The sequence below is a fragment of the Hypomesus transpacificus genome, chromosome 9 (assembly GCF_021917145.1).
Source record: "Hypomesus transpacificus isolate Combined female chromosome 9, fHypTra1, whole genome shotgun sequence".
Taxonomy (NCBI): domain Eukaryota; kingdom Metazoa; phylum Chordata; class Actinopteri; order Osmeriformes; family Osmeridae; genus Hypomesus; species Hypomesus transpacificus.
In genome coordinates this window covers 334,889-351,222 of record NC_061068.1, presented here as the reverse complement: position 1 = coordinate 351,222, position 16,334 = coordinate 334,889, and the positions used below count along the sequence as shown (strand labels likewise).

Below are 16,334 nucleotides of genomic sequence, written 5' to 3'. Positions count from 1 at the left end.
AGCAGTGAATACACGTCACAAATTAGAAGAAAAACATGATAGCTCTAACTCTTATTGAGTCTGGGGCTGTTTCTTACATTCTGTTAGCAATTATTAGGATGAGTGGATTGATATAAAGTGTTTACAGAGAAGAAGGGTTGGATTTGAATTTTACAAGCAAGTAATATTTCTTCTTAATAGTAGGCCTACACAAGAGTCTTTAGATATTAGGCCTTTTGGGCGTTCGCATTTGGCAGTTAATTAACCAACTTAAAAAGATAATACCACCATCCCATTTCATCCCAAAATGTCAAAAAAAAAGGTCAAAGTACGATCTATATCTTTATCTATGTCTCTCCATCGATCAAACACACGTAGAGCGTACACACACGCACACACACACGCGCGGTACTTTAAGATGCATTCCTTTGCAAACAATCCAATTTAACCAAGTTTTTTTTTAAAGTCTCTCACAGATTGATTAGTCAGAGGGTGTTATGTGAGAGAACCTGGTATGTGTTGGTGCCAATAGAGAAAACAGCTCTCCCACACAGCAGGTGCTATAGCAGCACAGACAGCACTAGTCCAAAACAACCGATCAAAATAACTTTTTTTCTGAAAAACAACAACACTAGCATCACCTTTATATTCATAACCGGGCTACTGCAGACCTTGTTTACCCGGCGACTGTAGGAACTGCAGAGTAGCATTATTTCTTTTGAAAGAATGAAAGTTTGGTGAAACGAGAGAAAGAAAGAAAAAGAACTGTGAGTCAGAACAACAACTGAGATCCAGTCACACGCGGATAAACGAGCCAAGCTCTCGAGCAAGAGAAGTCTGACTGTGTGTTAGCACCCAACAAGCCTGTCCGTCCGCGTTACCTTCGTCTGTCAGACCCCTCGGTGAGAGGGCTCCGGGGTCATTTCTGAGGGGCCTCAAAGACTCTTCTTTTGTCTGTTACTCCTTTCAGTTGTCGAGGTCATCTAACCAGCCCCAGCAGGGCTGCCTCCTCTGCCACGTACGCTGCGTGTTAGAGAGCCGTCTGACAAAGAGAAGCAACCGTTTCTACCGAGAACTGCTGTGAGACTCGCTCAAAAATTTCATCTCTGTCAGAGATGGCAAAAGTACACACATCCTTCACTCAAGTAGCTAGAAGTACGATACTCATCGTTATAAAGACTGGAAAAATGGGAAGTACTGACTACACTTTTAAATCAAGTTAAAATGAAGAAGTGTCTGGCCCTCACATCATATTAAGAGATGAATAAAAGACACTATAGACAAGCAGCGCATTGGCCAGAAATGCGTTTTGACGCTGACAATTTCGAACATCTCCCTCATATATGGCCATGAGTGATCAGGAATACCTATTCTCAGTCATGTCGACATCGCAAACTCCCTCAGTCTCATCCATAACATATTTTTCTAAAAAATATTTTATCAGACAGAAAAAAAGTTTTTTCGAAATGTTTTTCACAAAATATGTTTTCAACCTTTCGAACATTCTCAACATTGCAATTTTTCACTGCCTCACAAATACAGAAGACCATTTTTTTCATTGAAGACCATATTCAAGGTAAATTATTTTTTATCTAGGGTGTACAGTTTTGCATATTTAAAGTAAGTATATTTAGAGAGAGAGTGAGTGAGAGACAGAGTGTGAGTGAATGACATTGATAGAGAGAGAGAGACTGAGAGACAGAGTGGGTGAGAGAGAGTGGGTGAGAAAGTGAGTGAGAGAGAGAGTGTGAGACAAAGAAAGAGAGAGCGTGTGAGAGAGAGAGTGTGAGATAGAAAGTGAGAGAGAGAGAGGGTAAGAGAAAGAGCGTTAGTGAGAGAGCGTTAGTGAGAGATATTTTATGAAATAGCTTTTGGGCATAAAGAGTGTGAGGGTTTCCAGCATGACCTTCAGTCAGTAAGATGAAAGGGCTCAAAGCCACCGTGTTCAACAGTGTTCACACGTGTTCAGAGGGTCTTTGGTGTGAGGGGTCCTCAGGATTTCTCTCAATGTGGTGTTAATCACAAGGGGATCAGAACTGAGAGGATAGCTGCTTGTGTGTAAGCCCCCTTCAAGTCAAGCCTCCGGGAAAGAAGGCTCTTTTATGTAGACACCAATAATCACACGCGTTCGGCCGGTGTTACCATTCAAATGTACTGAAGTCACGTTAGGAACGTAATCTTGAATGTACTTGAATTGCTGGAACCATTGGAATTGGAAGTCCAATTTCAGCTCATTATTGAGTCTTTCCTTTTGAACGGAATCGTGGCATTCAATCTGTGCTGTACCGCTTTTCAGTTTAGAGAGAATGTGTGTTTGTAAACACCAGACCAAAATCTCTCACATTATCAAAGTCCCCCTGAAAACCCTGTTTCAGAGCTACCCTCCTCCTTCTTGGATATCAGTCAAGGCTTCAGATTACACCAGCCAGCGCCCCGACAGCCATCTCACTGAGTTGGTAAAATTAAATCAGTGACTCATAACCTGAATTCACTTACGAGCGACAAAGAACAATACGAGCGCACTGCAGCTGACTGCCAGATGTGTCCTAGAAGAAGGAGGCTTTGAGGCCAGTTTACGACGCAGGACATTTTTCAGATTTCTGTGGAGTGTAAAGGGGCGTGGCTTGCTGAGTCACGTGACCATAACAAGATAGAATCGTGTGAGTGATTGGTGGGTTGTAGTGGTGTTTATAAGACTGATGGGTGGTGTTGGACTGATGTGTGGTGAAACGGTACAATAATCTGTCTTTGCTAACAGTTTAGCGAGGATTTTCAGTGAGGAACGCTGATTTAAAATAACCTTTAACAAACGTTTCGCAAATCTTTTGATATTTCTCTATCTTTACTAACACCAAATATACCATGTAAAGCGACTGTTTGTGATCACTTCATTAACGGCTTGCATGGCATGCTTACATTCCTCGAATGATGTTGCTTCTCTATCCAGAAGACACATTATGGGATGTGAGAACACTAGTCTGCATCCATGGTAACACAGTGCAGGTCCCAACACTCCAATGAGTGTATTGACACTCCACAGTGTGCCAGTGGTTTTGAGATGGAAGGACAGAGTGATGGACAAAGAGCTGGATGTCGGAATGGACAGAATGGATATGAGCAAAAATGCGAGTTCCCCACACCCCCTGTAGGGGTTAAAGGTCAAGCTGGGTATTCACTCTCTCTCTTTCTCTCTCTGGCTGAACTCTCCACCTGATTCTTCTCCAGCTGCGTTACACATCAAGACCACGGTCTGTCCAACCAGAGACAGGGAACGGAAAATGGTGTTGAGCTCAAAAATCCTGTGGGTATTTTGTACAGGGCGTTTGCCGTCTGGAATTGGAATCCAGAAGCCGTCATTGGAAATCTTCACCCAAATGAACATCATTTGCCTGTATTGTAAAGTGTGAGGTTCATTCTTTCAAAATAATGTTTTTTTTGTTTTGTTTGTTAGAAAAATAAACATACTGCAGTTGCACAGTAGAAACCTCCAGAGAAAATCCCAGTTTCTTCAGCCTCCCGTTGCATTGTGGGCCTGAGTCGACCCTAAGGGAGTTACGACTGAGATACCAAATGCAGTGTTAAAACCTGACTCTGACGTACTCCACCCTTCTCCAGACACAATCCCTATCTTTCTGGCGTGTGTGGTTTGTGTTGTGTTGCAGTGCGGTGTACAAACCAGTGGATCGCACTCAGTTCCCATCAGAGTGAAATCCTGCAGAGACTCACAATGGACCTTTGTGCTTAAAAAACAGTGAAGTCATAGTTTCCCAAGCCCCCCACACACACACACACTGCCGAAATGCCTAGCAATGAGGGTAGAAAAGAGAGGGAGAGCGAGGGGGGGGTGCAGACTAAAGGACAAAATCCATCCTGATGTCACCCTGCTCTCAAGGGCTCTCCTGTGGATTTCCATGCAAAGAAAAGCTGGTCTGGATCACAGGTGACTTATAGGTGAGCGTGTCAGGAACCTGCTTAGCGTTTTCTTGATAAAAGGAATGTTGTAAGAATAGTACAGTATTCATGTACTCTTTTGAAACCCTGTGGAGCTAAACTACATCCACCTCAGTCCTGGAGACTCATGGATATCTCCATAGTGGAGCGCTGAAGCTCACCAGCCAATCAGATGGAGTTACATAACACATAACAGACGCACACACTTACATACACACGAGACACTCACACACACCGCACACACACACTCCGCCAGAAGCCTTTTCTCATTCCTGAGGGTCTTATCCCAGCCCTGCTGAGGGTCCACCTCAGGCAGGTGTTCATCAGCCAGAAGACACTGTCCTGCGACAGCACCGCTCCAACAAGCCCACATCCCCTTTCCACCTCGCTCCTGAGAGAGCAGCCAGGCCACGCCTCCAGAGGGCACAGGCCACGCCTCCATGGAGCAGCCAGGCCACGCCTCCAGAGGGTGCAGGCCACGCCTTCAGAGGGCGCAGGCCACTCCTCCAGAGGGCGCAGGCCACGCCTCCAGAGGGCGCAGGCCACGCCTCCAGAGGGTGCAGGCCACGCCTCCAGAGAGCAGCCAGGCCACGCCTCTAGAGGGCCCAGGCCACGCCTCCAGAGGGCGCAGATTAGCACGGATGGATGTCGGAGGGTTTTAGAGAGGCACTCTCACTGCTCTGCCATTGAAGGGTTTTAGAGAGGCACTCTCACCGCTCTGCCACAGATCAATTAGGCTCTCCAGAGTGACTGGTCTATCTCCAGCTCTGCTTAGGCAGTGCCGTGTCTTTCCCCTCCCTGTATCGTGCCAGGAAGCAGCTTCCCACAGGACTGGCGTGACCTGTGAACTCTCGCTCTCAAGAGCGGTTGCAGTCCTTCACCAAACGTTATCTTCCGAGGTATCAGTTAAGGCGACTGGTAACCGCGTGTGCACATGCTGGAGCGGGCATTGCTGTTGGTCATGTGCTTGCAGGCAGAGTTAGGTTCAAAATTATGAATTTTCTTCTTGGTAAAACACCAGACTGCCAGAACCCACTGTAGAACCTTAATCAGGTTCTCCCTGATCTTGACTGACATCCAGGTTCAGCTGCTTCACACGTTCTACGTCACGTGCAGCAGAAACAAAACAGAAAACGGAAACAAATTATATTAAAATATTAAATACTATAATTTATCTTTACATTAAAATCATTCCATCGTTTATTTTGTACATAAAGAGTTTCAATTGAAACAATGAGGGGGGGGGGCAGGGACATTTTTACAGGGGCCCTGGCCCCTTTAGCCCCCCGTGTAGAACCGCCACTGGTCCCATGATGCAACCGGAGGGCGACAGGAAGCGGTTAAGTTGACCGTGTGTATGTTACCCTGTCAGACGGTTGCTGCAGACGAAGCTTCCACCGCTAGTAGTTCAGGCCGTCTCCTCATCTAAAAGTCTGTGAGCATCACATCACATGTAAAACACACTGTGTACTGGAACTGGTGGTCTGCCTCGCAAACAAACATGACTCACCCTGCCACGGCTGTGAACGATGACTCAGAACAGTGTGAAAGCACGGAGGGAAACAGCGACAGCAAATATGGTAAAAAGCTCTCTAATTGACTGTGAACAATTCCACCTAGAGTGAGGTTCAGACAAGTGAAACTGATTTCGAAGTGGGGGGCGGCGTCGGCATTGCAGTGTGTTTGTTTTGTGCCTGGTGCATAATTTAACTTGCCTCAATGCTATGGCTTCATCTCTTGTCTTGTATTATCTTCTATAGCGCCATTTCCCATTGATTCCTGTCCTAGCACATTGTCATAGGTCGAGCTTGTTTGAAGAACGAGTGCTATATCAACGCCTCTGTTTCCAAGCCTGTCTTCATGCATTATTTACACTGTGAAACCAGTTTAAGTGCCTGGGTGCTTGTCCATACTTTGTGTCAAGTTCATGTGTGAGGTTGCATCGCTGTCGATTTTGCAACAGACAGAATAAGTACAGGTAGCCCATCACCCCTCCCCTTTCCCCCTCTCTCCTTCCCCCTCCCCCTGCCTCCTCCCCCCTTCCCCCTCCCCTTTCCCCCTGCCTCCTCCCCCCTCCCGCCTCTCCCCTCCCTCCTCTCCCCTTCCCCTTTCCCCCTCCCTCCCTCCCTCCCTCCTCCCCCTCCCTCCCTCCCTCCTCCCCCTCCCCCCTTCCACTCCCTCCTCCACCTCCCCCTTCCCCCTGCCTCCTTCCCCTCCCTCTTCTCTCCACCCCCCCCTCAGCACATGGTAACTCTCCCACCAGAGCAAGCATGTGTGATATAACACTGTGTCAGGACACATCACTGTGACATCACTTGGAGAGGCTGGTCTGAAGCTAGGCCTGAGGCCTGCATTGGCACACACACATACAAACACACACATACACGCACACACTCCCACACATGCACACACATACACACGCTCACACACACGCACACACATACACACACACATGCACACACACACATGCACACTCACTCACACACATGCACACTCACACACACACATGCACACACACTCACACATGCACACATGCACACACGCAATGCTATGGAGAACTCTATGCTGTCATTATGACATGCATCTGAAAACATTAACAGACAGTCTGATGAGGTCAACAAACTTTCAGGACTTCCTTGGCTCGTGCATATTCCATATGAAAATCCCCATGAGCCATAATTTGGGCGGCCTGATCAATCAGGCAGATGCTAATTTATGATGAAAGATTAAGCAGGCTGTACACAGTAATATGGTGTTGTGTGTGTTTGTGTGACAGATATGGAGAGACAGAGAGACCTATGCCAGGATGGGTGTTTGCGTGTGTGAGAAAGAGAGAGATAGAGCGGCAGAGAGAGAGGCAGAGAGAGGCAGAGAGAGAGAGAGGCATAGAGAGAGAGGGGCAGAGAGAGAGAGACACAGAAAGAGAGAGGGGCAGAGAGAGAGAGACAGAAATAGAGAGGGGCAGAGAAAGAGAGAAGGAGAGAGAGAGGGGCCTAGAGATAGCTTCGGGGAGGGGGATTCTACATTGGGAGGAGAATCACGTGACCTTCGACTCAATTCATCTTTCCCTGCAGCGCAAATGTTCCGAGAGCACACAGCTAAAACCGATGGACCTGCCCGTACCGTCGTAGACTGCACGTCGCTGTTCATTTTGGCTACACCGAAATCAAGAAAAACAACTATCGGAATGGGTAAACGCGCACTACCACAACATTACGATGCAACTGGGTTAAAAAGCACGGTTTAGGTTTACCCCCTCTGCAGCTCGAGCTTTGGATGGAAGGAGAAAGGAGGAGCTCACATCTTCTGTCAAGAATAGCTTAATTCTCTGCCAAAAAAAGAGGAATAGAAGCACTTGCAGGTGGAGAGAAGTTCAACTGGGCTTACTACAGCTTGTATGTAGCTTTTTTCTATCGTCTTCGAAAGGCAAAAGTAGTTAAGTAAAGGAAATTTTCTTCATTGCATGAATTGGACACAAACAGGAGCGAAGACGGAAGAAAAAGCTGCAAAGCAAAGGATCGACACCGAGCACCTCTCGCGCATTTACTGGGTCTCTCGCCCTCACACCCTAGGACAAAATGTCATCTCAAACTAAATTCAAGAAGGACAAGGAGATCATTGGAGAGTATGAAACGCAAGTCAAAGGTGAGTGTTGCTTATATGCATATGCTAAGGATATGTTACAAGAAGACGTTTTGATTTCGACCTTGCGAGCATCCCATTTGTTGTCAGGCTAAAGTAGAAGTCATAGATTCCACTTTTCTTGAAAAAAAAAATACCTTACCGTACTTCATTTCAATGAAGTAGGCTATTTTTGTGTGTCAGTGCCTATTCATAGTCAAATCACGATAACTCCTTCGCCAGCTCGTGTCAAAGTGGTCTGGAGGGTGCTTTGTTGCTTTGTATAATCATCTGGTCTACTGGCTGGCCCGTGCAAAGGAAGGAACTGGACGGGGCAACCAGGGGCTTAATTGCCCTCCTTTGTTTACGTTTATTAAGCCTTTGAGCGATGGTGAACCACAGTGCCTCTCACAGAGAAATACCTGGTCCTCGAATATCACCTCACTTCATGTACTTGAGAACAATGAAATATTATCATAGTAAACAATACGGCTATTTTTAGGATGGATGTTAAAAAATGAATTATTTAGAGCTCATATCGGTTCACATATTTGTGAAAATACCGTATCTTACAAACACACACATCCCATTGAATTTGGACAAGTCATTTACACAGCAGCGTGTCCCAACAGACGCGATCTCTGTGTTTCTGTACATTAAGCTGACGCGTGATAATAGGTTGACAGCATGCCATCGAAAATGTATGCTGTGTTCGTTATGTATGTGTCTCTGAAAGAGAGAATGCATCTGATAATGACGCTGTGCCTCTGTGACAGTGACAGAAAACACGGTCTTTTGGGTGTCTCTACAAGAGACTGTAGCCCTTTTAGAGAACACACAGCCCTTTGGGAGTATGTGTCATCCCGTTCACAAACACCCAATACCCAGATGATGTGGAGCTAGGAATGAGATGAATTAAATTAAACAAAAGCATGTATACCCGCCCCCCCCCCCCAAAAAAAAAAAAAAAATGCTTTTGTCCTGGCCTTTACAGAACAGGTCAACGCCTATCTGACACTGTTTGTTTGAATTAGATTGAGTTTCAGTTTAATTTAATCGTATCCACCCTCAACCCCAGCAGCAGCAGCATGCCTAAGGATGTCCTCACCACCTTTCGCCAGGAGATATCTTGTCCATTATCGACTTGACAGACTCTCCTCATCTTTTTTCTTCCTGTTTGCACCAACGAGAGCCTTCACACAGCTGGACTCAGTTTCCTCAAGTCCTGGATTATTTCTAATCACGCATCGGATCACAAGTTGATAGACTACGATGGGGATTTACTGTAGATGAAGGCTATTTACTGGGGGGTTTAGCTCGTTGCCAATCCTGTCAATCTGTTAGCCGTCCATGCACGTCTGTGTTGTGTGTGGGCAGGGGCATGGCTCCAAATAAATAGTTGACACAGATTCCGATGTGGACATCCACATTATACTGTGCAAGTCAGGTCCCCACCCCACCACACACACACATACACACACACACACACACAAAATCGCCCATATCATTTAACAGTCTGTGTTTAGTCTCAGGTTGCAGATCCTCAACATGTCATTACTGAACCCCCTCCCTCCCCCGCCCCCTCATGAGTGTGTGTGTGTGTGTCCGCATGTGTGTAAGCGGCGACACATTAACTAGAAGCTTGCTTCCACATCTTGGGTTGAAACATCTCTGCGCCAAGTTTGTCTTGCTTTCATTGCTGTTACATGTCTGTTGTATGGAGAGGTCGTCTTTGAATGAATTATTCAGAGGAGATCTGAGGAGATCTGAGGCTGCCATTGGAGACATGCTACTGCTTCATAGAGCCTGGTGCTGTTAATCAAGGCGTTGAGAGAGAGAGAGCGGCAGAGAGAGAGAAAGAATGGAGAGAGTGGTGAAGGGGATGGAAATAGATAGATAGAAACAGCATGGAGGAATGAAGATAGAGAGAAGAGATAGTAAGATATAGACAGAAGAGAGAAAGCGAGGGAGGGAGAGGAAGAGGGAGAAGGGATATAGAAATGTATGAGGAGAGGAAGAGAGAGAGAGAGGGAAAGACATGTTAATTTGTGAAGACCCAGTCTCATCACTCATTCTCAGCTGTGTTCTTAGCCTCCACCACAGGGTTCTGACTCTCATGGCCTGATGGTTTTGTTCATCAGTCGCTTCAATAACAACAATGGCTGCCGTTATGCCTTCCCTGCATAAGGGGACATAATGGGATGGGAGTTTGGAAATTGCTTCTGTCAGGGTGTGAGTTAGTGTTTTTTCGGGGCCTACGTAGGTAGATGAGAAGAAGAGGGCAAGCGGAGAGGTGGCAGGAGTATTTATGATTAGTGTCATGGTCGTTCCAGTCGGTAATCAGGAAATGACATCAATAGTAATTTTCCCTCCTGACATTGAGGTAATATTCTGAGCCAATAGCAGAAAGCAGAATTTTTTTTTTGATTAATCATCGCGCCCTCGTCAACCAACAACAAATTATTTCAAATTATTTTAACCAAAGGTCCTATGTCTGGAAGAAAACGCAGAGGAAGAAAGGATCTCAGGAAGGAAATTCATTTAATTGGTCAGTTTGACAGTAAAGCTTACCAGTCTTAACTGCCACCGTGAATTTGAATCTGTGCAGTGGATGGGTCTCCGAGGGCATGGGAAGCCGGTTGCCAAGCAGAGTTTTTTTTGAGGGACTCTGGGTAATGGAGTTCACCTCCATTCAAGATCTTCAGCTGGCAACGCTCTGGATTAACATTTGAATGGAGCGCTTGTGCACTCTGCACAGAGGAGGACTCACTGAAGAAGTTAGGTTAAAATCTGTTGACCAAGGAAAACCTGGTAACAGAGTGGACCTCTGCCTCCTGGTGTTCCCCTTGTGCGCTCATGCAGACAGGGAGTCTGGGCTCAGGCCCAAGTATTGGCAGCTGCTTTGACTGCAGAGGGCTTAGAAGAGCCAATCAGAGGGAGAATACAGAATGGAGGGTCCCCCCTCACCCCCCACCCTGCACCGCCTCCAGTACTTGGGGGAGGATGAGAGCAATCACAACCGTAGAGGAAAGGATTGGGGTTGGTGAGGAAGGGAACTAATTATAAAACCAACCAGAATATTCTCAGGAAAAGCAAAGACCAGTCTGGTCTGGTGTTCACCTGTCAGTCAGCGCCGTTTCCGAGAACATTCAGTCATCACACACACAGGCAACCTTTTGCTCTACAGAACTGTGGAAGTGTCCACATCTTCACTCTCTAATAGGACAGAAACATTGAAGAAATGAACACTGGATGTTGGTGTTTCAACACCCATTGACACTTCCCTGCTGTATGACTATGTTAAGCCTTTGTTCTGCTCCTCTTTTTCACCAACCGTCTCTGGAGGAGGGGATCTCTCACTAAATGCTCCTCCCAAGGTTTCTTCAATTTTTTTCTCCTCTAGTGAGTTTTTCTGGGAGATTTTCCTTGTCTTCCTTAGAGGGTTTAGGTTGGCTGAGGGGCTGTTCTATGGGCGTATGTGAAGCCCTCTTTGACATTGCTTGTAAAAAGGGCTATACAAATACGTTTTGATTGGAAGAAATCTTGGGAGGAGCAGTTTGAAGAGGGATCCCCCTGTAGTTATGGTTGGTAGAACAAAACACGGAGACCCACGGGCAGAGGACAAATGTCCACATGAAGTAGTCGTCAATAAGAGTGGGACAGTTTAGTGTTGCAAATGTATCAAAGCTAAAGGCGCTGCCAGATCTCAGATCAGTTTGAGGTTGAAGTCAGATACATAGGAAAGGGAATATCAAGGATCCACAGGGCCCGGTGGGTCCATTGACTTCATCTCCACAAGCGTTGATGTCCTGTTCCCCCAACATGTGCTCGTCCCTGTGGAGAGTTTCAGGCCTCAGGCACTCAAGCAAACGGCCCTGGAACTGACTCCTTGTAGAAATATGACTATGATTGATACTTCAAAACACACCCATGCAAGGATGTTTTACTGCAGGACTGTTCTGAAGTGGCCAGCAGTGTGTTAGTTTCCAAATCCCATTAGAAACCTGTGGATCTAAACTGCAGCAGAGAAGGCCAAACTATTTTTCATTTAGGATTTAAAGGGATAAATTCAGTTCTGAAGCTGTGGATACTAATTACATCACATTAAAGATAACACAATTGAATCTTTTAGCGATTTAGAGAGCACAGACACTCACAAACATCCACACACACACACACACACACACCCCTCCACACTGGATGCATGCATATCTAATCCCAGCTCCTTGTTCATCCATTTCCAGGTCATAGTGAAACTTGGTCCTGGAGTCCTCCACTAGATTGGTCTGATAAAGCCTAACACTGCCTCATGTCCAGCCTAACACTGCCTCATGTCCAGCCTAACACTGCCTCATGTCCAGCCTAACACTGCCTCACGTCCAGCCTAACACTGCCTCATGTCCAGCCTAACACTGCCTCATGTCCAGCCTAACACTGCCTCATGTCCAGCCTAACACTGCCTCATGTCCTGGTTTCCCCCTCGCTTCCTAATCTCTTCGAAACCACTCAGCTGTGCAGCCGTGACTTCATGAGGAACTTCCTGGGGAGAGGGTTGGCTGTCCGGTTGGCTGTCCGGTTGGCTGTCCGGTTGGCTGTCCGGTTGGCTGTCCGGTTGGCTGTCCGGTTGGCTGTCCGGTTGGCTGTCCGGTTTCAAATAAGGCTTGAGGCATTTGTTAAAGACACACTTTTGTGGTTTTGTCAAAGTATTTGAAAAGAGTTTGATCTTTATTTGTCTTGATGTCTCTCACTTGCCAGGGTTTTATAAAGAGATTTAGCTGCTGAATACGTACAATCATGACTTGAGTCAGTCTAGAAAAAACATTTCTCATTCACAACAGAAGATTAAGCTTAGTTTTCTGCCTAACAATACTGTTCATAGGATTTCCTCTCTTCAAGGACAGGTGTTTGTGCCACTTTGTACAAACACGTACACAGACACAAGTGTGGAAGGAAATGTGTCTGTTGTGAGGGAAGCATAGTGTGAGATTGCTGTGAGGGTTTTTACACCTCTGAGTTCTCGCTTCTGCTGCCGGCTCTGGTGAATGGCTGCTCTCTGCAGGCTGGTCTCTGCAGACTAATCTCTGCAGGCTGGTCTCTGCAGACTGGTCTCTGCAGGCTGGTCTCTGCAGGCTGGTCTCTTCAGACTGGTCTCTTCAGACTGGTCTCTGCAGACTGGTCTCTGCAGACTGGTCTCTTCAGACTGGTCTCTGCAGACTGGTCTCTGCAGGCTGGTCTCTGCAGGCTGGTCTCTTCAGGCTGGTCTCTGCAGGCCGGTCTCTGCAGACTGGTCTCTGCAGGCTGGTCTCTTCAGACTGGTCTCTGCAGACTGGTCTCTTCAGGCTGGTCTCTGCAGACTGGTCTCTGCAGACTGGTCTCTGCAGGCTGGTCTATTCAGACTGGTCTCTGCAGGCTGCTCTCTGCAGGCTGGTCTCTTCAGACTGGTCTCTGCAGGCTGGTGTCTTCAGACTGGTCTCTGCAGACTGGTCTCTGCAGACTGGTCTCTGCAGGCTGGTGTCTTCAGACTGGTCTCTGCAGACAGGTCTCTGCCAGACCAAAAGCAAACAAACTCAACCAGCTCTGCAGGCTTAATAAAACCCCAGAACGTGGTTTAATTCACTGCTTGCGTACGGCACTGTGCAAAAGGCTTAGGCACGATAAAAAAAACAAAATAAAGGTTTGGTGCTATAAGAAGTAATGAAAGGAAAAGACCAAACTAAATATTTAGCTAAATTGCACTCTTATATGCACTCTTATACTTCTGCCATGTATGTCCCACTTCACTGCAGTTCTGTTACCCAGAATCACCCATGTTTGGTAACCCTCCTTAGAAGGTTGCAGTTTTTAATAATCCACTGGCATCTCAAGTTCAATAACTTATAATAATTAGTACATTTTTCTGTGGTGGTTACTTATTTTATCAAGCCAGAGGTGTGGATAGGGATGTTAGGGATAGGGAAAGTGTATGACAGAGAGTTTTGATGACATTGTGAAAAGCTGAACTTCTAAGCAGAAGAGAGTTTTGATGAGTTTTGTAGTTAAGAATCAAAATATGTCCAAAAGGAAGGAAAGTTCAGTTTAAAGCTTAACCCAATTCAATATGCTTTTCCTGAACAGTCTCTGCCAAGTCTATTTTGGAAGAAGGCTTCTGACAGTCTGAGATGAATACGAAACCAATCTTGTCTTGAACTTCTCAAGGTGAACCAGAAAGATTACAGTAAAACGAAAGCAAATCACAAAGGAACCTTTGTTTTTTTTGTGTAACCTTAATATACACATCTTAAAGATCTTACGGATACGTAAGTTCAATGCATTTTGAATATTTACGGATTTTCAAAAACGATCAAAGAAAATCCTGTTTTTGTTATTTGTCCTTTCTGTCACTGTCTTGGCTTGAGTAGACCATTAAGCTTTATTATTGTCCAACTAATAATTCAACTTCTAACACAAAATAATTGTTTCCAGAATGTTTTGTCTTTGGTAATTGTTGTTGGCTCTCAACTCAGCAAATTACCTTGGCGTGTGTTCCCAGACAGTGTCTGTATTAACTCAAGGCTTGAATATTATTCTATTGATTCTCTACTTAACAGTTACAACATGCCATTTGAATTATACAATGTTTGGGAGTGTCTCCCTGTGTTCTTGCTCCAGGCTTGCTGCCAGCCTTGCTCTGACGAGGGGGAGATCAATGTGGGAAGACCGGCCATGTCAGACAAGCATCTGACAAGAAGATGAGGCCTTAACGGTACACAGCCTCTGATGGGACACTCGGGCTACAAGGCTTGCAGTGCTCTTTACAAAGAGAGGGAGAGAGATACAGGGAGAGATACAGGAAGAGAGACACAGGGAGAGATATTGGGAGAGATACAGGGAGAGATACAGGGAGAGAGATACAGGGAGAGAGATACAGGGAGAGAGATACAGGGAGAGAGATACAGGGAGAGAGATACAGGGAGAGACACAGGGAGGGAGAGATAAAGGGAGAGAGAGAGATACAGGGAGAGAGATACAGGGAGAGAGATACAGGGAGAGAGAGAGATACAGGGAGAGAGAGAGATACAGGAAAATAGAGAGATACAGGGAGAGAGAGATTCAGAGAGAGAGAAAGAGGAAAGCAGACACAGAATTGGCACCGAGAGAAAGCTAATAATGTATTCGCACAGCAGAGCAGGAGTAACCTGTCATTTTCATCAAGCAACCACCGGATCCACCATCATCAACAGCATTAGAATCAGTCGTCTCTCTCTATCGGACTGTCAAACAGACCCTTCCTTATTCTCGGGTCCAGTGTTTTAGCCTTTACATTCAGTTCCATTGTTAGGAATATCATCGTTCCACTGGTGTCAGCCAGGCTTCAGAAATTTCAGCTGTTTGTGATAAATTGTGGGTTTGTTCTCACTCTTTCGCATGGACTGCAGAGGTCCTTTTGTGAAAGAAACAAGCCCATATTAACGCGAAAACACGCTGGCCCCGTTTGAATGGAATTTTCTTCTGTTTTCTCTTCTATTTACCGCGATTTAGCTCCTGAGCTCACAGCTCACACAGCGTGTAGTCAGTTTTATGCACTCGACGCATTCTAAAGGAGACAAAAAGCTTCAGAAACCATTACGAAACTGAGACACAGAACCCAACGGCCGATGTCAACTCCCAACAGCGGCGGCCCCAGTTGATGAGTTGCCGGGGGAAAATGTGTAAGGTCAAAATAGTCCATTTGGAGTCTTTAATAAAGTCTGTATTACCGTTGGACATAGCTGTTTAGATCATTTATAACACATCAAATAAAGCTCACGTCCCACAGCAGACTTTGAAATAATTTATGATCCTCCCCAATTAGCTTTGACAGCTATTGGCATCACAGCAGTCATTAAGTAACCTTGCTAGATGGAGACCAAACTGAATCAAACGCAGGTGCTCATTATTTAATAAGCCAGTACTCTGCTAGCAATTATACCCGAGTAACGTTGTAAGTTGTAAGGGCCATTTAACGTAGCCTAGTACAGCATTGACACATCGGAAAGTAGGCTAATGGCAGACCCTGAAACGGACAACCTCAGGTGGAAAGTGCTGGCTAACCATCAGCATAGGTGTCTCACATCACGTATTCGACGAAGATGGATTTTCTCCTGTCCTTTCACATGCCATGAGACATCAATTTACCGTACATTACTCTGCACTATGACTCACAACGGGTGATGGACGGATGCAGCCGGCTTTGTTTGAAAGAGTCAGGGAGATCATTTCTGGAGGGAGAAGGAGGGAGGGGGAATTGAAAGTGAATTGCGTCTTTGTGCTCGCTGAGGTCGGAGGGCTTGACTGAGCAGCTTTCCCCAGTCATGTCTGCAGGAGAGCATCAAGACTCTTCCTTCATTGTTGCTTCTCCTTTCACTCTCCTTTTTTCTGTCTTTCCCTGTCTTTCTTCATCTCTCTTTATGGCCCAGTGTGTCTGTTTGTCTCTCTCTCCTTCCCTCCTTTGGTTCCTCTCTTTCTCTCCCTGTCTCTCCTTACCTCCCTCTCCCCCCTCTCTCTGGTTTTCTCTCTCTCCTTCCCTCCTTTGGTCTCTCTCTGTCTCTCTCCCTCTTTCTCTCTCCCTTTCTCTCCATACCTCCCTCTCCCCCCTCTCTCTCCCTCTCCCCCCCCTCCCTCTCCCTCTCCCCCTCTCTCAGTTGACTGTTCAGCACCAGGTGACCTTGGCCCCTGTGGATGCTTGTCCCAGGAGTGTTAGCTGTCTGTGAGACCCTCTGACTGAATCAATGTTGGAACATTGACAAATGTCACGGCTAAGCTCG

At 46.1% G+C, this 16,334-nt stretch overlaps 1 protein-coding gene across 1 annotated transcript in view; it reads left to right on the top strand.

The window, feature by feature from the left end:
* Positions 1-6,814: 6,814 nt before the first annotated feature.
* srgap3 (SLIT-ROBO Rho GTPase activating protein 3) overlaps positions 6,815-16,334 on the top strand; it is a 63,613-nt gene continuing 54,093 nt past the window's right edge. The window contains exon 1 of the mRNA XM_047026496.1: positions 6,815-7,575. Coding sequence (XP_046882452.1) covers positions 7,509-7,575 — 67 coding nt within the window. The 5' untranslated portion in view covers positions 6,815-7,508. The remainder of the gene's footprint in view (positions 7,576-16,334) is intronic.